The sequence below is a fragment of the Lissotriton vulgaris genome, chromosome 2_1 (assembly GCF_964263255.1).
Source record: "Lissotriton vulgaris chromosome 2_1, aLisVul1.2, whole genome shotgun sequence".
NCBI lineage: Eukaryota > Metazoa > Chordata > Amphibia > Caudata > Salamandridae > Lissotriton > Lissotriton vulgaris.
This window is the reverse complement of record NC_141687.1, coordinates 589,496,478-589,522,469: the sequence shown is the minus strand read 5'-3', so window position 1 is coordinate 589,522,469 and position 25,992 is coordinate 589,496,478. Positions and strand designations below refer to the sequence as shown.

The 25,992-nt window shown below is 41.7% G+C and overlaps 1 protein-coding gene across 2 annotated transcripts in view; it reads right to left on the bottom strand.

Moving 5' to 3' along the window:
- Nucleotides 1-25,992, bottom strand: part of LOC147730800 (PRKC apoptosis WT1 regulator protein-like) — a 196,818-nt gene that overhangs the window by 58,685 nt on the left and 112,141 nt on the right. For both annotated transcript variants that reach the window (XM_086955625.1, XM_086955624.1), the window contains exon 4: nt 3,582-3,616. In XM_086955625.1, coding sequence (XP_086811751.1) covers nt 3,582-3,616 — 35 coding nt within the window. The remainder of the gene's footprint in view (nt 1-3,581; nt 3,617-25,992) is intronic.

Here is a 25,992-nt window from a genome sequence, read left to right as displayed (position 1 = left end):
AGATTTTTAAGGAGACAAGAGAAAAGGCTACTAAAGTATAGACATACTAATCTGAAGAATTTGAAACATGTTCTGAAATAAAATTTTGCATAATTTTGGGAGGTATTTGGTTATAAATTACCAAAGGGGGGTGTTGATGGAGCGAGGTGGAGAAGCACAATTTTGCATACCCCTTGCAAAGTCACACTTCAATGACCATAATTTGTACTAATGGAATGAAATGCATGACTAATCAACTTAGAGTAAAAAGTAAAAAGTGCACCTACACAAATACACTTGGGAACTAACTTTGCTTGTGTTGCAATCATAATTAACTAATTATGTGATTTTGTCATGTCCTAAACTAATGAGCAGCTTTATGGTAACGGAATGCAGCATAAATGTGCTTTTGTTTATGTGTTATTGTGGCAAAATGCTAGGATAAAGTGAGTAAATCGCGTTTAAAATGTGGCTATTTGCTAGGTAACCACTAATAGGGAAGACCTTAGAAAGGGGGTAGCTAAACAGAAGGGTTAAATCACTTAAAATAAACGTTCATTTGTGTTGGTTTCTGTGATAGTTCCCATTTTGACTCGTGAGGCCTAAAAGAAAATGGAGTCACTCGATTATTGTGGCCACAAAAGAAGTACGCATGCGCAAGTCTGAACGCGAGCTGCTTGTGCCTGGAATGATTAATGTTCAAGGACCTGTTAGCCTGCAAGTGCAGATGGCTGCCAAAATGATGAGCACAATGGTACAGAACGTAGGAATACATGCTAAAGTTGCAAGTAGGGAACAGGACTAGGCCGGACTTTGGCTAAACAATGGACCCATTAGAAAATTGCGGACGGAAGGAAAAAGTAATTTGTGATGACGAGATGATGCTCATACACCCCAAAATTGTCCAATCAGAACTCGAATTTAGGCTGAAAGTTACACTTTTAGATAGATAGAGTTAGAGAAAAAGGTATAAAAAGTGCTGATTTTAAGTAAGAAAAAACTTCTCTTCGATTTCCACCAGAGATGCTGCTGGAATGCTGATTTTCCTGATGTGTAAGACTCTGCATAATTTGTATTTATTTTCACAGGGAGATGTACTTTAGCTGAAAGTCTAGTTAGGGATGTTAGGAGAATAAATGATTTTATGGGAACTATCTGTCTTTTGCTAATACTGAATATATAAACAAAAATGAAAATGTCTATCTCTGAGTTTTCTAAATTAATCTAGCTGTCATGAAATTAATCTTTATTCTTAAATGTCGTATTTTGAAATAACGAAATAAATAAAGTGAATAATCTAGACATGCTGAATTTGCTCTTCATAAATATCAGATAAATGGAGAATTAGGGTGGTCTTGAGGTTTCCTATGCCTAATTTTTTACTAGCAGATCCATTGATATCAATGGTGGTGTGTCTAAATAAAATGTTGTAGTTATTGAAAACCATGGTAAACGCATTTAAACTGCTGGTGTAAATAGTGTAAATATTCAATTTTAGTTTAGATACTCCACTATGATACAGCAGCTTTTCCTTTGAATTTCACCGATCCATGAAGTAGAATATAAATGTTTATGAGTGATTTGCAGTGTTATGAGCCCCACTGATTAGAGTATGTTGGTAGTTTGTACTTCAGGGAAAGGTGACATGGATTAGGAAATTATTTCCGGAGAAGCGCTGCATCACTGCCTTCACTTATTGCTGTATTTTTTTCCTAACCTTATTTTAGTTTTAGTCTTACTTTATTATGTTTCTTGGTGGTTAACAATCTCATTACAAATGGCCTTCCATCTATTTGCTTACTGTATGCACTACTAATTATTTGCACACATTATTGTCGCCTTTGTTTTTTCTTAATGTATGCTTTTGTATATTGTGGTTTGCTTGGAAACTTCCAATAAAAATGTGCGAAATAAAAAATATATATATTGTGTTCTTTTTTTAATTGGTCTCGGATTTCTTATTGAGTGTGTGTCTCATTTACTGACTCTGTGTGTTCAACAAATGCTCAACACTCCCCTCTGATAAGCCTAAACTGCTCAACCACACTACCACAAATAGAGCACTTTGAGATTGTTAAAGCTAGCTCCTGTAAAACCAATAAGGGTCTGCTGTACTTTCTGTATATTGTACCTACAACTATTAGCTGCAAATCTACTGTTTCATGTAAACTGACTTCAAAATCTCAATTTTTGGCCGGTCTAGTTCTGAACTGGAAGTCATTCACCAATAAACCTAACGTGATACATATTTTTTCACTTACTGTGTAAATGTGACACTAACTGTGACTTCATAGGGTTAACATTTCTCCAATTCTCCTTTTCCATGGTGTACCTATTTACCTTCAGGATAAGCAACCACATATAGATTTCTAAGCCCCCGAGCATTGGAGGCTCCAATTTGATACCAATGTAATAATAGAGTTTTCTATGTTAAAAAAAATCAGATAATATACATTTTGTGACTGTCGTTCCACAAATTGTGTCCATCGTGTGCATTTGCTATAAGACTTTTAAAATGTTGGATTAGTATAATATTCTCTAAGAATTGCTGTGACAAATGTAAATGTGTATTAACTTAAAAGCACTGATCAACACCGTATTATGTAATGTAATTATACTGTACAACATGAACTAATAGCCTTCTGAGGCTGCTGTAGCACTAGCCCTAATGATGGTCCATCTCATTTGTGAAATGGTGGACCAAAACATGGGCCATCAATATCTGAAGTCAAATATATTGCTTAATGCTGGACTTACAAACAACCCACTTACTGGTTATTGTGATAATTATTCAACCAGATATTTTATTTTTGTGTGTCTATATTTGTTAACAAATCTCACTCAGTATATCACACTATTTTTTTTATATTCCCCACTAACAATATATATAATATACAAATAGAGGGTTTTAATATAATGAGTATTTCTATGATAAATCGAATATTTTTTTATCTGTCACAACTGCTTAGCAAATGAAGGGCGTTGTGGGGAGTATTAGTTTCCACTAACTAGTTAAATTAAGTTAGTTCATGTTTTTAAACTTTGCTTGAAAATCACTTTTGTGTATAAATAAATGTGTGTGTCCAGTTTCTCTGCGGGATATTGGGCCACTCCATATCTCTGGTACTCTACGGACGGGTGGTTCTTTCCTGCAAATCCAAGACAAAGACACACCAGGGGTGCTGAATGTAGGTTTTCCACACTCTAAACTCATTGACATATTTCCCGTCTGACAACATTCCACACATTCCACTTCTATATGTCATAATACTGATGATAATACAAAGGCCAAAGCTGCACCGAGGTAGGTAGTAGTCTTGCAAAACCACCAGAAAAAGAGCCTTCAAGTTTCAAAATTCCTTTCAAAGCGCAATCCACAATTGCTCCAATTTATTTCGGCATTTTTGAGACACAACTCCAGTTGTCCATCTGCAATGCATTCTTCAGCAACCTGTTTCGCAAAGCCAGTTTATCTTGCTTGCTGCTTTTATTCAGAACCTTAAACACATCGATCGGGCCTCCCAAATAATACAGTCAAGACCCCTCATTGATGACTCACATCTACAAAGTGCTCACATGGAAACATTAGCTGACACAGTTACCTTTTCTGTCGGCTGTAGGGAGTCCTGGTCATTTCCTACCATGGGTTCCAGGCATCCACGCAGAGACAGGTGGGGAGCGGCAGAGCGGCATAAGGGTGGGTAGAACGAGGAAAAGAACAACAAGGAAAAGAGAAGGTTAAGGCAAGAGATATGAAACGGAGGAAAGGTAACAACGGAGAATGGATGGAAAAGGAATAAATGAAAGAGAAGAGAAGAGAAGAGAAGAGAAGAGAAGAGAAGAGAAGAGAAGAGAAGAGAAGAGAAGAGAAGAGAAGAGAAGAGAAGAGAAGAGAAGAGAAGAGACTAGCGACAAAAGGGGTCAGAAGGAGAGAATAGGAGGGTATGAAGATATAGAAATGAAGGACAGAGATGGAGAAAGAAAGATTAGAGATTGTAAGGGTATGAAAGAGAATAAGGTAGAGACTGTGAAAGGGGAAAAAAAGATTGAGTGAGGGGTCGTTTGAGGTAGAGGAGGAATGATCAGAATGAGATCAAAATGGGAGCAAGAGATGTGATAGTAGACAGGTCACAAGATAGATTTACAATTATTACTCAAAACCAACTAAACCATTGTAGAACAGCAACACAACAAACACAACACTATATCTAGCACCGTACTGTGTCTAGCGTACACTCTGAAAAGGTCGATGTATTGTGTGAGAAACTGTACAATGCATGAGACAGATGCTGATTTATTGCAGTGCGCGATACGGTGGAAATGGCTGGGTATAAGGTAGTATGTGAGATACTGGGCTTAGCACACAAAGGGTGGGATGCAGAGTGTGAGATACGATGAGGGACATAAAGCTCGTAAGTGAGATACAGTGTGTGAGATCAAATTTGTGAGAGGTAGTGGGTGTAAGGCCCAATAGCTACGAGAGAGTGTTTGAGATAAGATGGGTACATAATGTGCATTGTATATGCTTTAATACTGAGTGCAATAGGGCGTGTGTCAGATCGCAATCTCCAGATACAGTGTGCATTGCAGTATGAGTGACTGTGATAAAGTGTCAGAATGAGGCTGCCTAAAGTCGTTTTTATCATACAAATGAATTAAGAACTGACCAAGAATCTCATTACCCCCCACCCCCCTCCCCGATGATCACCCTGAATAGATTTACGAGTAAGAATCACACAGTCAATACCACAAAACTGGTTGGGCTGATGTCGAGCACAGAGAATCTATTGACAGATTGAGAAGTTTAGATTTGCAAAAAAGGTGAAAAGTGAGATAAAGCGGCTAAAAGGCATGGGCGTCGTTTAGGGGTCTACATTGGTCGCAGCTACGACCCTTAGCTTGCCCCTTGTGGCCCCCTGGCACTGCCTTTGCGACCCTTGGCCTTCGAGGTGGCAAAATCAGTGCCAGGATAACAGTGACAGCTTGTACATATGGACGTTGGTCAGGGATCCACTCGCTTTGTTTTCAGTCATTTTTTATTACACTAATAGTAAATAATACCCCATTCGTCACTATTAGTGTAATAGAACATGGAGCACAATTAGGTAAAACGTGATCTTCGCGGGGAGCTGAGATAAGTAACAAAATGCTTTTAAGTGTGTGCTCGCGGGTGACCGTGTGTTTGCATGAAAAAGAGTGTATGTAAGTGTGAGTGAAAGTGAAAGTGAACATCAAAGGGGGTGTGATTTCACTTCCACTACCCCAGGCATTTTGGTGAATAGACGTCCACCTCAAAGATTATTACAAAACACTAATTGATGTGAAAAAAAGGAGTGGAGTAATTTCTAACATTGAGATCATATCCACAATCAAAAATGAAATGCATTATGGAAGCTGTAGAGAGCCATCCGGGCTCTCCCATACAGTGTTGCAAGTGCATGCACGCCTCAGGACGGGCTTGCCCAGAGGTGTTAAATAAACGACGGCAGACTTCCCTCCACACCAGAACTACGGAGTGGTGTGTCCATTATTAGTGCTGTGCAAGGCCCCTGTTCAACCTGGCCACGCAGCGCTACATTGGTGACGAGGCCGGTTCAGGACCTGCGCCTTGTCATCTTACTTGTAGCGGAACGTGCAGGAACCTTTGTGCCTTCCCGACGCTACATGGAGGTGTAATCCCCATTCAGCCACCGACTCTTGGGCCCTGCCGATCTGCTTGGCAGCACGCCTCTCAGCTGCATCCCTAGGGTGACCAACTGGCATAGGTGCAAATTCACGACGATGAGTGTAAAAATTCAGGACAAAGGGTCAAAATTCAGGAAAAAAATTCAGGACAAAAGGTCAAAATTCAGGACAAAACTTCGGGACAAGAGGTAAGTTTTACACCACGTCAGAGGTGGTTGCGCAATAGTATATAAGTAAGTAAATAGACAACCATCTAAGTACAAGTCAAAATAAGTTTTTATTAGGTTGAGACAATCGTGTACTTCACAGTTTTTCAGTATGGCCGCAGCTTGTTGCCTTAGACGATTCTAAATTCGCATCTCGCTCCAGCAGGTACATTAGTCACCAGACAATGGTGAACCACACCTAAATATAAGTGAGGCCGCTTTTATTGTTGATTGAAAACTACTGGATATACAAGGAACTTTGCAGTGCCAGCCCCCAGTAACAAAACCGCCCCAGCCCACCCCAACACCCCCCCCCCACTCCCCCTTTGCAGCCTCCCAGGGAAACACCTGATGCCCGGTCCGGCCATTCCTGCCTTGCTACCGCCCTTCAATGGTGCCCCTTATCTTCACTTAGACCGTCTGTCATGTGTGTTTAATTTCTCTTTTAGTGTTACTCATCCCAATTTTATGACAAGACCGGAGGCTCCTATTATGCATTCTAATCTTGCATTTATTACAATAGCAGCCAAATAAGTGAAGAACCACAGTTCCCAGAGGGCCAGGCGACAACTGGGCCATCGGAACGAGAAAAAACGATAGTACAATAGCCAATCACAATCATGTAAACAGATAAGGGTTGTTTATGTTCGCAACTCCACTGCTTCTACACCCTTCTTATTTTCTTCAACACGTTCCCTCCGTTTATTTTCACCACTGTAAGATGGCCGCCATCCTCTTTCACCATTAGTCTGCTTTCTATTTTAATCACTTGGCCACGGCATGCCGTTTACTTGCACTTAACATTCACTAAGATGCAAGCTGTATGGCACGCGAACGGCAGTCCGTGACTGTCTTGTAAGAATGCTTGATGTAAGTACTAACCTTGTTAAGCCGCCCGTACCTTTTAAATTACACCGGGTTTCTCGTCATACTGGATCGACACTTTTTTCTATTTTCTCCGAGCACCACTGGTTTTCTGTTCATACTATTTTTATGTTGCACATCATCACCGTTTACTCAGTTTATTAAATCACGCAGTTCTCTGTCACACTATATTTTTAAACGCTCGTCATGATCACGTTTTTACCTTTAACAAACAACATGTACCTACAATGATTTGACTTGTGACACTTTTTCGTTAACACAGATTTTCAGTGCACATTACTGTTTATTTGCATGGTTATTTCACAATTATTTACAGCGTTTTGCACACCATGATTGAATAAGCACTATTTACATGATGTAGTCGATGGAGATATACTCCCTATTTTTCAGCCCGTTCATTTGTTTTCCTCCTTAGATTTGCCCCTGACGAAGAGCTCACTGGATAGCCCGAAATGCATAGGTATGTATAACTCAAGCATTTTGGATATTGTTTGTTGCTTCAAATCTGCAATACACAAATGAATTCTTGAAACCATTAATGAAATTAAATTAATGATGGACTAAACTGTTGGTTTTGATCAAATTTATTACACCCCACGTGGGTATTCACAACGCTGTGCGTAGGGGGACAACTCCTATACAGGATTTGCTTCTTTGATACTTCTTCCAAACGCCCCAAGGTCCAGAGAGCGAAGCCCCAGCAGCACGTGACAACCCTGCAAACTTTCAACCTTTGTTGGTGTGTGTCTAACCCTTGATTCATATTTACTGTTCACTGCACACCCACCAAAAAGATTAACTACGATTCCATCACTAACCTTACAGACTCTAAGACGGACACGTTCACCTTTTCCAGTGATGATGCGACTAAAATTTATGGACTGATTAGAGAAGAGACATCTCCACTATCCAACAAAAAAAGCAAAGAAAGTAACATCCGACAACTTCTATACTTATTGAAAAAAGAAACCAACCAAAGGCTTCATGCAAGCACCCTAGTGAGGTACCATCGTGCACAACGTATCCCCAAGGGCCTGAGAGTCCCTCTCAAACCACTGCTCTGCAAAAACAATTCCAGCTTTGTTGAAAGATGGTACAATATCTTAAATAAGTGCTCCCTGAATCTCATCCTACTTTTAATAGAAGAGTTATCCAAAACCTTAGAGGAACTTAATTCTGAAATTGATACCATTAAAACTGAATTGACAAATTCCATGGAAACAACTGATTATTCTAAAATGTTGCAAGACCTAAACAATCAATTAGATAAATACACTCAAGACATCCAGGAACGGAAAATACGGAAGTATAAGAGAGACACCATAGACTATAAGCTCGGCGAGGTGTACACTTGGGCTGAAGTGTATGCCCGCCGACGCCAACCCAAACCATACAATCCTTATTCTGCCACTGACACCTCTTCCTCTGAAGGCGATACACGCACTCAAAAACCACCAACACAGCCTACACCAACCTCTGCAACAAGCAACACCTCAGAACCTGTGGTTCCATTTTTAGGGGCAGGCACAGAGGAACAAGAAGACCCCGGCGGGGCAAAAACAGTAGAAAAAACAAAAGAACCAGAGAAAAAACACAAGAAGGGCAAGAGGAAATAACAGAATTCAACAACCTGGTCATAAATATCTCTTCTTATGAACTTTCAAACCTTGAGTTGAGCATCTTACAGAAAGGTTAATCTTTTGTACCAACCACCAAGGCTAACACCCTGGAGCTAGAAATCAGTTTTTTCAAATTCATGAGAAATATCCGATTAAGACATTATTTTGAAAACTTGAAAACAGTCACCACCCAACAAGATGAGATTCTATTAGGTTTACGTCCCCGGAGTACATACATGGCACCTGCCAGCCACAAGATCATCGATGCATTTGAGAATTTGGTTAAACAGGATATCACATCCCTTATCTTTCAACCCAAATTGAAACACAAAAACCTCACCATAAAAGAATGTAACATACTACAAAAACTGGCAGACAATCCGAACATCATCTGCCAGAACGCCGACAAGGGCGGCGCACTGGTGATTATGGACAGAGCATTCTATGACCTTCAAGTTTCAAACCACGTCACAGATACCAACACCTATGCATCATTGACATATGATCCTACCACTGAGTTCAAAGACCGTCTAGAAATCATCCTTCAGAAAGCCCTTGAACAAAACATCATCACGGAAAAATCAAAAGGTTTTTAACACAGAGTAATCCCATAACCCCTTCGTTGTACATGCTACCCAAAGTTCATAAGGACCTCCATAATCTACCTTTCAGGCCCATCGTGTCCACCAGGGGCAGTATCCACGAACCTGTAGGCAAACTGTTAGATAAGCATTTACAACCCTTGGTCACTGCCACTCCGACTTATCTCCGTGACACCACAGACTTCTTGAAGAAGTTAGATGATTCATTATTGGACATAAACACAGAACATTGGCTGTGCACTGTCGATGTCAAGGCGTTATAAACGTCGATTCCACACGATCTCGGAATAGAGGCCATAGAATCCGCCATTTTGAACTCTGACATTAAAACAGACTTACAACCCTTCCTGATTGAACTTCTTGGATTCACACTGTATCAAAGCTATTTCAAGTGGCAAGACACATGCTATCTTCAACTCAGCGGTACTTCAATGGGCAATTGTGCTGCCCCAACCTATGCTAACCTATTCATGCACTATTTTGAACAACGCAACATTATCAATTCACCTCAATGGATGCAATATGGGAAACTATTCCTAAGATATATTGATGACATTTTCATTTTATGGTCTGGACCCTGCATGAAATTACTTGAATTTTAGCAATTGTTAAACACTATCAACAATCGCATTCAATTCACATACACATATGATCAAAAAACTATCAATTTCTTGGATGTCAAAGTTCTACTCATGGATAACAAATTCCAAACCACCCTTTACCGAAAGAACACGGACCGCAACAGCACCCTTCACTATTCCAGTTTCCACCCACCCAGTTTAAAACACAATCTACCTTTGTCTCAACTTATAAGAGTAAAAAGAATCATATCTGACCCTACAGACTGTACCTTTCACATTGAATCTATGTGTCAAAGATTCCAAGATCGAGGTTTCCCTGAGGAAGTCCTTACTACTGCCAAAATAAAATGTAACAACATGAACAGAGATGAACTTCTCTCAACCAAAATCAAATCAGGCAATAAACGCATCATTGTGGTTTCTAAATATTCTACACTCAGTACCAAATATCGCAAAATCATTATGAAACATTGGCAACTACTCAGCAGAGAGCCAGACTTCCAAGGTCTCTTTGAACAACCTCCCATCTTCTCCTATACCCGTGGAACCAACGTCAAAGAACTACTAACCTACCCTAAAAATCTCAAACTTTCTGACACATACACAGGATTACAACCCTGCTACAACTGTAGCAATTGTAATAACACGATCAAAGGAAACATACTACATCACCCCATGAAAGGCAATCCAATTAAATTAAGGGTGAACGCCATGTGCAACACAAACAACATGATTTACTTGCTCAAGTGTCCTTGTGGCCTTTGTTACGTAGGACATACAGAAAGCAAAATTCGGACCAGAATTCTGGAACACAAAAGTAACATTCGGACAAGCAACATGAGATCCACCATTGCAGCACATTTCGCAGAAAACAGACACAATGTTGCACAACTGAAATTCACTGTACTTGAACATGTACAACCCACAGAAACTATGAACATGAAGGGCAAACTGCTCCAAAGGGAGAATTTTTGGATCAGATACTTGTGCACGATGCAGCCCACTGGACTAAATGACAGAATGGAATTTCTTTGCTATTTATGAACTGCATATCCTATATCACTTTTGCTCTTTAAATAATCATTTATTTAAATTTATTGGTATTTCTTGATATGTGCATTATACTATTTTAATCTATCTCATGTATCCATGTAACACCCCTTTCTCTATAATTTTTATCTTTCTTTGTTAATGTTCGCAACTCCACTGCTTATACACCCTTCTTATTTTCTTCAACACATTCCCTCCGTTTATTTTCACCACTGTAAGATGGCCGCCATCCTCTTTTACCATTAGTCTGCTTTCTATTTTAATCACTTGGCCATGCCACGCTTTTACTTGCACTAAACATTCACGAAGATGCAAGCTGTATGGCACGCGAACGGCAGTCCGTGACTGTCTTGTAAGAATGCTTGATGTAAGTACTAACCTTGTTAAGCCGCCCGCACCTTTTAAATTACACCGGGTTTCTTGTCATACTGGATCGACACTTTTTTCTATTTTCTCCGAGCACCACTGGTTTTCTGTTCATACTATTTTTATGTTGCACATCATCACCGCTTACTCAGTTTATTAAATCACGCAGTTCTCTGTCACACTATATTTTTAAACGCTTGTCATGATTACGTTTTTACCTTTAACAAACAACATGTACCTACAATGATTTGACTCGTGACACTTTTTCGTTAACACGGATTTTCAGTGCACATTACTGTGTATTTGCATGGTTATTTCACAATTATTTACAGCGTTTTGCACACCATGATTGAATGAGCACTATTTACATGATGTAGTCGATGGAGATATACTCGTTCATTTGTTTTCCTCCTTAGATTTCCCCTGACGAAGGGCTCACTGGATAGCCCGAAATGCATAGGGATATATAATTCAAGCATTTTGGATATTGTTTGTTGCATCAAATATGCAATACACAAATAAATACTTGAAACCATTAATGAAATTAAATTAATGATGGACTAAACTTTTGGTTTTGATCAACTTTATTACACCCCACGTGGGTATTCACAACGCTGTGCGTAGGGGGACAACTCCTATACAGGATTTGCTTCTTTGATACTTCTTCCAAACGCCCCAAGGTCCAGAGAGCGAAGCCCCAGCAGCACGCGACAACCCTGCAAACTTTCAACCTTTGTTGGTGCGTGTCTAACCCTTGATTCATGTATCCAAGTGGTTCTCTTTTATGCATGAGGGCCTAAGGCCCTGCAACATCACATTCCCCAGGGCAGGAGGTGACATGATGGCGTCGACACCACTATACCCAATCATAGAGGCTTCATGACTTTTGGGGCACAGACTTGGTGGCACCGGATACACTGCATCCAACACAGGCACATCACCATGGTGACTTACGGTGCCCTGAGGTAGGGGCAGCCTGCGATGATGCCCCATCCTGGGGGCCCGGGCGGGTGTTGATTGTTGTGAGCCCTGCTGGACCGCAGTGTAGGCCTGAGCCATGGGGCAGTGCTGGCCTACCGCCATGTGGTGTTGCCTCAAGTGTCACAGAGTTAGTGGCACCTCAAGGGCTGAGAGGGTGTCCAGCCTGCGATGATGCCATATGCACTGATATGTCCTCTGCCATGGCGAAATCAAGACCAAGAATCAAGTGTGAGACCTGGTGGCCCGCGGAGCGGGCTGATTGATGTGGAGGGTGCCATGTTCATGGGCCCCGGGCTTGGGCCTTGTACCAGCACGTGGTGGGCCCTCTTCGAGACATGCCAGTGACGGAAGGTGAGCAGTTAGGCCTGGGTGCACAGGGGCGGGCATGCACCGCTGGGCAGCAGGAGGGGCTGGGGTACAGCTGCCTAGGTGTGCAGGGGTGGGCATGCACCCCTAGGGCGGAAGGAGGGGTTTGGGTGTAGCTGCCTGGGTGCGCAGGGGCAGGCATGCACTGGTGGGCGGCGGGAGGGGCTGGGGTGCTGCTGCCTGGGTACGCAGGGACGGGCAGGCGATGATTGGTTGTGGAATTGTATATACTCTGCCATTCATGTATCTGAACTTTGTTTCAGATGAGGTACCTGGTGAACTGCAGTGCATACAGGCATGTGGTTGGAGACACACTGGTGCCAGCAGGTGAGCAGTGAGGCCTGGGTGCGCAGTGTCGGCACTCTCTCTCCCATTCCTAAGGTGCTGGAAAAACGATGGCGGAAATTTCAGCTTGAAAAGGATAAACTTAGTTTTAAACTGGCCCTTGCTGCTTACCACAAGAACTTAAAAAGTGCACGGAAAAATCATGGTATTTTAAAATTGAACCAGGTAGGAAACTCGGTAAAGGAATTATATAAGGTCCTCAACTCTTTCACTAAGCCCCCAGCTTATGCCCAACAGATAACTCCCTCTCCGAACCTTTGTGACAGCAAAGCTGTGTTTCTTGATGAGAAAATCAATCGGATTAATAGTAAATTTCCGCAAAAATCTGACTATGCTGTGTCCACTGACCTGGGAACTAAAGTAGCTGCGAATTTAAAAGTGGGTCTGGATAGTTTCAAAGCTATCCAGATATCTCAGGTGGAAGCCATGCTTAGCACAGCAACAATGGGCTCCCCTAGATGTTATGCCAGCATACAAATATGCTCTGCTTGCCCCTCTTTTAGCCGCTCCGATTACGGAAATCTTGAATACCTCCTGACATGAAGGTATTCTACCATTGGACTGGAAATCCGCTCAAGTGATTTCTATAAAAAAAAAAGAATAGCTATCTGATGACACGCTCTCAAATTATCGTCTCATCTCACTCCTCTCAATGATGACTAAAATTGTGGAGTGCTATGTCAACACTCAGCTTATGGTCTACCTTGATAACCGTACTATTTTCACAATCTGGGTTTAGACCTAACCATTCGACAGAGACAACCATTATTGTGGTCACGGATCATATCAAAATGGCGTTAGATGGTAATGAAGCAGTGATATTGGTCTTATTGGATCTGACAGCAGCCTTTGACACGGTCTCTCATCAGAAATTGATTTTTCAACTGAGAGAGGCTCGGCTGCAGGGACAGGCACTTAACTGGCTCATCAGTTTACTCTACCAGCGCACTAAGACCATCAACTTGGGCCCTTTACAGTCCCAAACCTGAAAACCTACTAAGGTGGTGCCCCAGGGCTCCTGTTTTAGCGCGACCTCCTCCTACGCCGACAATATCTAGCTGCTTCTGACCTTTGATAAAGACTCTGAGGATATTGAGCAGAGTTTTGCTAAGGGTATGTTAGCTATATCTGAATGGAGGATGGTCCATTGTCTACAGTTAATTGCGTCTAAGACGGAAATTCTGCTGTTCGGTACAGCTCAGGCCATTTGGTCCCCTATTTGGTGGCCTGATACATTAGGTCCAGCCCCCACTCCAACCTCAGTGGCAAAATAATCTTGGGGTTCGCATAGATGTTCTGTTATCTATGAAGACGCAAGTTATGACCACAAAGGGAACCTGTTACCATACCTTAAGCCTCATGCGAAGAGTGCTTCGCTGGTTGCCACTCGCTGTGCGAAGAACCTGGATTCAGACAATGATTATTGGCCGCCTGGACTACTGAAATGCTCTCCTGGCATCTGCTTGGTTGCCTCACCCATAAAGCTCTGTATGGCACAAGCCCCAGCTATCTGGCGGATAAATTCAAAGTCTACTGTCTCAATCGCTATCGTAGGTCGGAAGGGAAAAGGTTGTTAGTGGTTCCCCGGTTCAAGAAGCTTAGGACTGGCGGGAACACTGTTGTCCATTTAGCCTCGAAATTCTGGAACACCCTATCTGTGGACCTACGTAAATGCTTCAATCTTGTAAACTTCAGGAAACTCCTGAAAACTGCACTATTCAGGCTTTAATTTATATCCGCACTCGGTCATCTGACTTTCCCACAAAGACAGCGCAGAGATACCCCTCCGGGGGTGATTCCAGCGCTTTATAAATCCTATACAAACATACATACATCTCTCTCTTCTTTTCACTGTGTCTCTCTCTCCCTCTCTTTCTGTCTATCTCTCTTTCCCTCTCTTTCCGTCACTCTTACTCTCTCTCTCTTTCCCTCTCTTTCTGTCTTTCTCTCTCTCCCTCTCTTTCCGCCCCTCTCTCTCTCTCTCTCTCCCCCTCTCTTTTCTCTCTCTTTCGCTCTCTCTCTGTCCTTTGATGTGCACATGACACACCTTCTTATCTGGAATTTTGCCTTGCAGGCAGTGGCCTACAGATTGTCCCGAGGAGACCCGCCATGAGTCTTCAAAGTTGTTGTTTTGAGATTTTTAATAAAATGTTTTGTTTGATAATTCAAAGGTGAATGTGTGTTGCTCATTTTTGTGACAACACATGCATGCTGCCTGTTGTGATTGTGCGACATCAGGCAAATTATTTTGTACATGATTTTGTGAAGTTAATGTGACATGTCTTTGCCTGGGAGGGGAGAGGTGCATCTAGGGGTGGGGGGGTTTCCTGGGGTGGTGGTGGGGGGTGTTGTGGCCCCGTTAGGGCTTCCAGCTACATAGTCAGTGACTCCATGGCATCTGTTGCCCTTCAGGTGTGGCTCTGGACTGGGCTCCCTTTTCTGGTGCAGGCTGTCATCCGACTTTAGACCAGGTCAGAGCAGGTGTTAATTTCCTGCTGCTAAACGCCTGGTCGTTGAGAATGTTGTGATGTGGTGTTGTTGCCGCTTTTTTCCCAGGAACGGCTACTCTGTATCCCATTAGCGATAGTTGCCGGGATCACTTGTGGCAATGTTTTTTGCTGCTACTATCGCAGATAAACTGGTGATATGGGCTGTTAGCACCAGCTTGTGAATGGGGAGATATATTTATCGCGGCTTTGGCTGCGATAAAGTGCCGATAACTCAGCGATAGATCCTTGAGAATATGCCCCAAAGAGTGGTGAGGGAGTGGTAGGTGCGGGGTGCCCATGCAGCAAGCCTTGGGGGGGTTAATAAAAAATAAAAAGATTTACCTGGTACTGCCAGCCTCCTCACGCTCCTGTACATCCAGTTCATGATCCCAGCAGCCCCTGGGGCAGCATCACGGTTTCCCCATCCAATCCCTGCACTGCTCTAATGTTCATGCATGAGAGCAGCGTGGGGGTTGGCCTGAGCAGGCTGGATTAATACGCACAAAGTGCACCAACGACTCCCCCCCCCCCTCGCATTGCCCAGCTCTGCCCTTCCCTGCACACTCCAGCTCAGCCAGCAGCTGAAACATAGAATAATAAAATGTTGTTCTATTTTTCAGCTGCTGACTGTGAGCCAGTGGGGCAATGCTTCTCTGCCATTTGCAAAGGAGCTGCCGTTGCTGCATAGCCCCTCAAAGTTCATACATTACCTTGTTATGATAGGTCTGCCCACTGCATAGTGCAAAGTGAGTTTTTGTAGGAATCTGTACATCAGTGCAGTGGAAGAATAGATAGCGCCAAGAATATCATTAGTTCCTAAAAGGCATAATACAAATATTTGAAAAAGTGGAAAAAACTAAAATCATATTATTTTCAGTAACCTGGGCCTGGTTCACAAAGGTAAACTTACACTTTTGTGTAAGTTTACTCTTTTTTGGTATTGACAAACTACGATTTAATAGAAACTTTACAACTGCATAGACTCTGCATTTGGGGCAAATATCTCTGCACATAAAAAGATGGGCCTGTACCATCTTTTTATTTTTTTATGCAAACTCCACACTTGAAAAGATGGAGTTCTCCGCCTGACTGCGCCGTTTAGTTTCTGCAGTTGTAAAGTTACTTTAAATCGTAGTTTGTGAATACCAAAAGGGAGTAAACTTGCAAAAAAGTGTAAATTTACATATGTGACTCAGGCCCCCTGTTTTTAAAGCCCATGCATGTGTGAACTCCTGCTGCATATGTAAATATCTAGCCACCCAGCAGCTGCAATACCCTTGGTTGTCTTGGAACACCTTACATATTTGAGAATAATTCATTTATAAGACAAGCATTTGCAATGCAATCCTTATCGCATATGTGAGAGTTAGAGCTATTGGTGGTGTAAAAGAGAATGTTTTTTAGCTTTGTGTTTTGTTTTGGAGTGTTGTGGATGTATGTGGTGTGGAGTGGAAATATTTTATTTATTATTTATTTTATTTATTTCATTTATAGAGCACACTGTCACCTGGCAGGCATCCTGGCGCTAGCAATTCAGAGCATAAAATCAAAAGAGCATAAGAATGTGCCCCTGTGCCGTCAACCAGCTAGATCTTTGAAAACAGCCATGTTTTTATTTGCCTTCTAAAAAGAAGAAGGTCACTAACTTGTCTAAGCTCCAATGGGAGTGCATTCCAAAGCCTAGCAGCTGCAACCCCAAAAGATCTACCACCTGGCCTGACTTTCCTAAATCTAGGTACCTCCACCAGACTCGCCACTAAGGAACGAAGAGTTCTCACTGGGACGTACCACTGAAACTTTCTTTGCAAAGAGACGGGTCCCAGCCCATGCAGGGCTTTAAACACCAGGCAAAGAAACTTGAACTGAACTCTCTGTCTCAAATGGAGCCAATGCAGCTCCGACAAGGCAGCGGAAGACGAAGACCTTCTGGGCCAACCTAGCGCTAACTTGGCCGCCGTAGATTGAATCCTCTGCAATCTGTCAAGAAGAAAGTTCAAAGATTCAAGTAGCAAGGTGTCACAATAGTCTAGTCGACTAAGAATAGTACTACGTGTTACTAATGCACGCGCAGAAGGGGGTAGCAAAGGGAAAATCTTCCGCAATGATCTAATAATGGCTAAGCAACAGCTAACTGTTTTCGTCACCTGAGCCTCCATAGTTTGTTGTCAAACATAACACCCAAATTGCCAACCGGCTTTATTGGGCGAACTCTGGCCGAGGTGTCAATGGGCCAGAAGATACTGGGCATCACAGAGGGAATCCTATCCAAGGAACAGTAGAGCACCTCTTACCCGCATTAAATTTCAGCGAGTTTTTCGGCAACCAAAGCGCTGTATCATGCAGGCAACCATGAAACACTTCCAATGAAGTCGACTGATCTCCCTCAAGGGAAAAGATCAGCTGTGTGTCATCAGCATAATTTACAATGTTAATATTATGATGTTTGATGACCACGATCAGGGGTTTCATATTATTATTGAATAAAATGGGGCTGATGGCCGAGCCTTGTGGAACACCATGCAGGATATTGGTATAGGCAGATTGATAATGGGAGAGAGACACTGCTTGCTGTCTGCCCCGTACAACAGACTGGAACCACCTCAGAGCACAGCCGGTCACCCCCACCTCTCTCAGTCTTCTCAGCAAAATCCCGTGGTTAACCGTGTCGAAGGCGGCAGACAGGTCGAGCAGAATCAACAAAGCTGCCTGACCCTGTCTGCCCGCCTCCGAAGCTCGTCCATAATGGTCACCAAGGCCGTCTTGGTACCATGAGCTGGCCGAAAGCCAAACTGAACCTCCTCCAGCAGATTGTGTTATTCCAAATACTTGGACAGAGTATTACTCACCACTTGTGTCACAATTTTCGCGGCAAAGGCAGGAGAGAGATGGGCCTATAATTATTGGGATACTCTGGGTCAAGGGAAGGTTTCTTAAACAGTGGTGTCACCAGTGCTTTTTTCCACTGGGATGGAACCACTCTGTGAGCAAGAGACTGATTACAAATCAGACGGAGGGTGGGGAACAGCTCGGTCTTAAACTCTTTCCAAATTTTGTGTGGCACCGGATTGTTGTATATGAATTTAGGACCCTAGTGTCATTTTCCCGATTCATGCCCATATATAGGTATAAATCACTCTATCCTTATATAGGCATAGAAATCATAACCATATTTAGACAAATACGGCATGGATACTTCCACTAGTTCCGAAAATACACAACGATTTCTTGGAAGAACCCGCCGTCAGCAGTCAGGGACTTCCCATTGCTTAAATATTAATTCATCCAAGAAATCATGGAGTTTTCAAAGAACTGAGTCTTTGATGACGTCATTATGTCCAACCGTACATCAATCTCGGCACCTTTAAGTTATAAATATGCCCATATTTGCCCAAGCAAACACACAGTGGTTTGGAGCAGTTCAACTATCTACTTGCCCGACGCATCTCGCCATAGCAAGTGCTGAAGGAAGCCGACCCACCAGCAGACGCACTGAGAGAGATGCTGTCTTTTCTCTTGCCGAGAAATCCAGCTCCAGTGTTTCCAGGCTACCGTTGCGGGTGGCTGGGAAATCGAGTCCTGAGAAAGAGATACAAGAACTCCTTCATTCTAAAACCAAGGTACAGAGCTGATTAGACCCTTAGAGAATTCTTGGATAGATTCTTGGCAAAAAATACTAAACTTAAGCTACACCTCACTTACTTCTTCCCTCGTAGTAGACCTAGGTTAGGTACACCGGGATAGGCGTATTTTAGAAGCACCAGTTGAGTACTTTTAGTCTTTATTTATTAATGTATGTATTCTATGTACTTTATGGCTTAGAAACCATATCATGTTTTTACAGTATTATTTTATAATACTCTTCATACTGTACGCATTGTACTTTGCAACCAGTATTACGATTGTAGCAGTTAATTTCTTCTGCATTAGAAAGAAGACTGTTCAATAAACACTTTTTATTGAAAACACCCGTCTCTCTATTTCTCTGCACCTCTGGTGAAACGAAGCATGCACGATTGACTGAGTAAAATAACTATCTATTGTTTCCGCGACTCTAGAGATAAGTTTCTTATTGTTGGGAAACAAAGTTGTCATATTTATACGGTTATCAGAAACTAATCCCTTCTTGTGTATTCAAGAATGTTTCTAGTGATCTCTGAGCTAGATGGAGACCTAGTCGACCTCAGTCCTACGTCTAATCTATAGTATATGTTATTCCAATGGGCAGAGCCTATTGGGAACATAGGAACTACACTACATGGCGCCCAACTTTTGGTAAGGCTATAATTTAACGCTAGATACTAGAGTAACTCAGTCGTGCTTTTCACTCAGACCCCTTTTTCCCGTAAAAAAACTCCAATAGACGTCTGGAGTGGGTAAAAGGTTAATATCCGCCAAAACTGAGTAGGACGGAAAATCCTATGTATTAGTTTTTGTTTTGTTCAACGTTGCAGCATACATTGTTCCAAAAATATTGTGCACCTAATCTTTGTTTCCTTGAAACTTGCTCTGCAAACTTTCGGTCAACAAAATGACGGAGAGTGACGACGAAAGGGAGAGAGCTGCAGCAGCAGCTCAGGCAGTTTTAGACGACACAAGTCTCCAACAAAATAACCCGGATGCTATACTCATCCCAGTAAATGTAAGAAAAACTATAACTATAAAACTTATAGAAAATGGCCTATCACACAGAGGTGGAAGAGTGATATTTGTCATAGGGGCACATGAATATCGGCAGACAAAGGTATTCTTTTCATGGATTACTTTTCCACAAGCAACTCCAACAACACATGAGTTCCACTACTACAAAGTAGAGGAACCTCCAGCGGAATACAATCCTTTCGAGGACGTTGAAATTCCACTAACTTACCAAGAGCATGCACTCTGGTTTAAAGGCGCCCAACAACATCAAAATCACATTACCAGGCTCAGTCCACTAGGTAGACCAGAGGCAACATGGCCGGTACTAGCCAGCTATACATCACATCCTTATATTGAACAAATGACAGGTCCAGAACTGTTATCTCAGCTAAAACAGCTAATTAAAATACATAGACAGTTGGTTCAATATGTAGTGCGGACTTTAAACGGTCCAACCTGCTGTAAGGATTCCACAGCACACCCCTCACCAGGGGAACACAAACAAAATTACAGCACAGACTATACAATCAGTCATTGGTAAATTGCCTGCAAAGAGGGAACAAATTCCGTTCTGGTTAGCTCAAAAAATTACTCAAATAGAGGCAGTATTTCCTGATATTACACCTCATGAGAAACACAGAATTCTGACAATCTGTTAACTAATGGGGATCGCACCACACGTGGAGGACTGTGATACTTGGGGTACAGTCTTTGGCTCAATCTACACAAAAACACATGGTGTTCTGTCTATGGCGGTAATACTGATGGAGCAAGGTGGAGAAACAAAATGTTGCGCACCCCTTGTAAAGTCACACTTCCATAACTATAACTTGAACTAATTAAGTGATGTGTGTAATTAATCAACTTAGAATAAGAAATGCACCTACACAGACATACGTGGGAAACTAATTATGCTTATGTTGCAAATCCTAATTAACTAATTATGTGATTATGTCATGTCCTAAACTAATAAGCAGCGTTGAGATAATGGAATGTGGCATAAATGTGCTTTTGTTTACGTATTTTATGGCAAAACACGAGGATAAGTGAGTATAATATGCTTAAATGTGGCTATTTTGCTAGGTAACTACTAATAGGGAAAACCTTAGAAAAGGGGGAGGTAAACAGAAAGGCTAAAATTCTTAAATTAATGTTCATTTGTGTTTGTTTCTATGATAGTTCCCAATTTTTGACTCGTGAGACCTAGCAGAAAATGGAGTCACTTGATTACTGTGGCCATAAGAGAAATACGCATGCGCGAATAAAGCCGAGAATGAATGTGCGCTGAATGTGCCTGAACAGCGAGGATCGAGGCCACCATGTCCTGAGAATACAGATGACTGCCAACAACTGTGGATGTCACTATTGTATAACGCGGGAATATGTTTGGATATATCAATTTGAGAATGTGACTAGGCCGGACGTTTCCTTAGACAAAGGACCCATTAGATTTTGCTGACACAACGGAAGACGAATATTAAAAAGATGAGGTTATGCTCCTCCACCCCTAAATTGTCCAATCAGAACTTGAATTTAAGCTGAAAGTTACTTTTTTAGGTAGATAGAGCGAGTGAAAAAAGTATGAAAAGTGCTGATTTTACTGAAGAGACACCCTTCTTTTCGATTTCTTCGAGAGATGCTGTCGGAATGCTGATTTTCCTGGGATGTAAGACTTTGAATAATTTTCTATTTCTTCTGAATGAGATTTCAACCTTAGGTTAGTTTATTAGTCAGGGAAGTTTGGAAAATAGGAGAAAATTAATTTGGCAACTATCACTCTTTTGCTAATACTTGTATTTCTGAATTTTAATAAAAGGCTTATTTCTGTATTTTCCTAAATAAATGGAATTAACTGTTTAAAAATAAAATCCTTATGTTCCTTTTTAAAATGTCGTCTTGAATAAAGAAATAAATAAAGTGAACAAACTTTAGATATGTTAAATTTGCTTTTAATAAAAATTAGATAAATGGAGAATTAAGCTGGTCTTGAGTTTTCCTACGCCTAATTTTTACTAGCAGATCCGTCAACCTTAGTGGTGGCATGTCCAATTAAATGTTTTATTAACCTCATCGCTGCTAGACATATTCCCCTCCGGTGCTGAACTATAATGATAATGGGTGTGGTCATGACGGAACGGTTCCGTATCAGCACAGCTCCACTGTGCCTCATGACGGAACCGTTCCGTCATGAGCATCAAAGGGGTTAAATGAAAACCATGGTAAGCTCATTTAAACTGCAAGTGTAAAAAGTATATATATCCAGATTTTATGTTTAGACACTCCACTATGATACAGCGGCTCTCCTTTGAATTTCACTGATCCATGAAATAGGATGGAAGTGTTTCGTGAGTGACTCGCAGTGTCATGTGCCCCACTGTCGAGTATATGCATGATTTTGTACTTCAGGGAAAGGTGTTAAGGTTTTAGAAATCATTCCCAGAGTACCGCTGCATCAATACCAGACGTCCTAAGACAGATTCAAAATGAATATGGACCTGACCCTGCTTTAAATCTTGGTATGAAATTACTAAAAGATTTCAAACAGGTCTCGGCTATACTATTAGCTAACATAAAAGGTGAAGCAGCGTCCGTGGCAATCCGCCAAAAACTAAAAGAAACTGATATAACAGAGCAACCGTATGAACTTGCAAGAATTATTGAAAAATCATATGAAGAACTAGGTAGTGATAGTTTGGGTGGGAACCAGTAAAGCCCCAACTAACTGAAAATACTGAAAAGGTTTTTATTAAAAATAATCTCACCACTCCTAAAAATAAAGTGGGTGAACACTAAACAGACACTTCATAAAGAGAAGCGCTCGCAGTCCAGAGGAAGGTCTCCTCAACAGGAGCCCTCTGAAAAGAGGTATAACCTCAGAAATATGAATAATTTGAGAAAACCTGATAGATATCAAGATACTGACACAATTTCCTCTCGTACCTTTCAGACTTCCTTGCAGAAATTCGAAAGAAGAGGACGATCAGAACAAAAGGAAGAACGTGTGAAATCCAAAGACGAACAGCACGTTCCAAAAAATAAAAAAACTCAATTCACAAAAAAAGAAGGTAGCAACCATAAATATCAGACATGCCGAGGATCTTGAGGACACAACTCAAGAAGGGGGAGTGGGCTCAGACAATGCTAGACAGCACAGCAGAGGTCACCATAGCTCGCAAGATCCTGAAGGATCATCTGTAGCCAGTGGACTTGAATGAATGCATTCAAGTTGAAACTGCCGAAACCAGGGTTAGTGTACCACATAAGTTATATGAAGTAACACTCCAGATGGAGGGGGACATAACTAGAAAAATGAAAGCACTCTTTTGGGAGAAGCTATCTAAAGGTTATGACATTCTTCTAGCTGAACAAGACTGGCCACCTGAATTAGTCAGGGAGTGCCCACATGGCGAAGAAATCATAATGTCAGCCTTCTCAAATCACATTCCAATTAAAAAAAAATACACCTATGCCAGAAAATGGGCTGTAGCCCAGGCTCCAGCATTATATAAAAATCATGTGGGATAGGATAAGGATTCTCCTCACCATAAAATCCAGTTAAAAAACCAACCCAGTATGCAAAGGCAATACCCTGTTAAACAGGAAGCTAAAAAAAACAGGTCAGGGAGATTTTAAATCAACTTGAATATCAAGGGGTGATTGAAACATGCAACTCATCTATGAACAATCCTTTGTTTCCTGTCTCCAAGCCAGACAATACATATTGTCTAGTTTTGGACTACAGACACTTAAACTCTTGTTGCAAAACTTTTGCAGTACAAAATGCACACAGTGCAGGACTGATGAATAACATTGTGCGTAAAAAATATAAAACCACATTAGATATTTATAACGGTTTCCTTTGTCAAAACATTGCACCAGAAATCAGGTACTTGACCGCTTTCTCAATTATGGGGACACAGCAACAATTTTGCCGTCCCCCCCCAGGGATTCAAGAATAGTCCAGGGTTATTTTCAGCCAGAGTAACAGAGTTACTACAAACGTATGATGATGAGGCACTATCTTATGTCGATGACATCTATTTTACAGATGACGATTTGGATGTGCACTTGAAAAGAGGGAACACCATAATACTTGGGTTCACTTCTGAAGGGTATAAATTCAATTTTAAGAAATCACGAATAGCCCACCTAAACGTCCTATTCTTAGGCTAAGAGTTATCAAGTGAAGGCAAAAGCCTGGCAGCTAACTTTCTAGAGAAATGTGCGCTGCTCCAACCTCCAAAAACGCTGACAAACTTACAGTCAATTCTAGGTTTCCTGAATTTTGGAAGAACTTATGTTCTAAATTACTCAGAAAGGGTTAAACCTCTCTACGAACTAATCAAACCTGATTTCAAACCAAGCAATTGGACTCAAAAACATACCAAAATTTTGCGTCCAGTGCAAACTGACATGTTAGCAAAAACACAATTACAAACACGCGACAATGTGCGCAACCTTGTGATCCGAATCATCCCAGGGAGATGCGGATTCACATACCTAACCTTTAATGAAGGTGAAAAGGTACCAATAGCATACAAATAAGACTTGTACACACAAGCTGAAATGAAATTCACTTCTACAGAAAAGATTCTGACAGCGGTTCAAACTGCAGTAGCAAAAGAAAGAGCCCTCGCACACGGAAAACGCATAATGATCGTTACACCTGTACCTGCCATAGAGGCAATGACAAAAGCGAGCATTCCAAATTCTAAAGCTTTACATCCGAGAAGGATACAATGGGTTAATTCTCTTGCTGCAACAGGCGTTGAATACGTCTTTGACCCCTACTTGAAAACACAAGAATTTCTACAATACCAACACGAATGTCCGACCAAAATTCTGCCTCTAGAACATTACAGCTGTATAATCTATACAAATGGATCAGCACAGCCCGCAATAGGGGGTAAACAAGCTACGTGCGGGATTGCTAAAGGTCGCTGGCACAAAGGTAAATTTAGACCTATGGTCACTAAAACTCAATCACTCAGAGACTGTACAGCTCAGCGAGCTGAACTCCAAACTTTCAAGATGGTGCTTGAAAATACCGATCGCAAATTCCCCACACGCATAGTGTGCGATTCATATTACTGCGTCCAGTCTTACAATGAATATCTGCAGAACTGGGTTCAAAACGGTTTCAAAGACGCAAAAGTTGGCACAATTAAGCATAAAATGCTTTGGGAACAAGTAGTTATTTGGCAAAAATTACTACAAAAGACTCACGTGATCCATACACAGAGTCATCAGCGTGATGGCGTTCACGTTGCAGGGAATTAATTGGCTGATGAAGCCGTGAAGGCAGCTGTGCAAACGGCTTCCGTAGCTACAATCACTCGTTCAAAAAGAGTAATAGACGGGGAAACATTGCTAGCAGTAAAAGCCTCAATGAAAGGTAGCTATGCAGCATTACCTCAAAACTATCCACTCACGTATACATACATAATTGATGCAAACTCCGTTCCTTTTGCTCGAATCCCTGGAGTGGGGGACAGAGTAATTCCAAACAGGAACAGGAGAGGAGCTTTAGTTCACGAAGCACATATGGGAGAGGGTCTGACACATCAAGGGATCTTAAAATTGCTAATAGAATTAGAAGAGATGTACTGGTGGCCAGGAATGAGCGTCGAAGTTTACAAATTCGGTATTAAGTGTGATACCTGTTACAGAGATCACAGCTTTGAAAGCCACCATGTACCTGACTATAGTGTAGCCAGCCCAGTACAGACACCATTGTTAGACAGCATTGGACTTTCTACACGCAGACGTCACCATGGACGGATGCGGTCCCACAACTATTAGGACAAGATTCATTTGGATGTGGCCTCAGCGCTCGGCTGACGCCAAACTGTTATAAAAGATTTGCGAGTCTTTATTGGCACATACGCAATCAGCACGCTACATTCTGACCAGGGTCCTGCATTTAGCTCTCGGGGTTACACAGAGGCCATGGCCAGTTTGGGCATTGCATTGCTGTACTCAAGTCCATTCCATCCTGAAGGAAATGCGGTAGTGGAAAGAAAAAACTGTGACATAAAGCAATCTATAACAGCTAGGGCATTAGGTTCGGGTGACGGGTGGGTCAAACATCTAATAACTGTCCAACGTAGTCTTAATAATCTGCCAAGAAATTCTCTGGGTGTAATCACTCAATATGAAATGCTCTTCAGTACTAGAATGCTCATCCAGAATCATCCAGA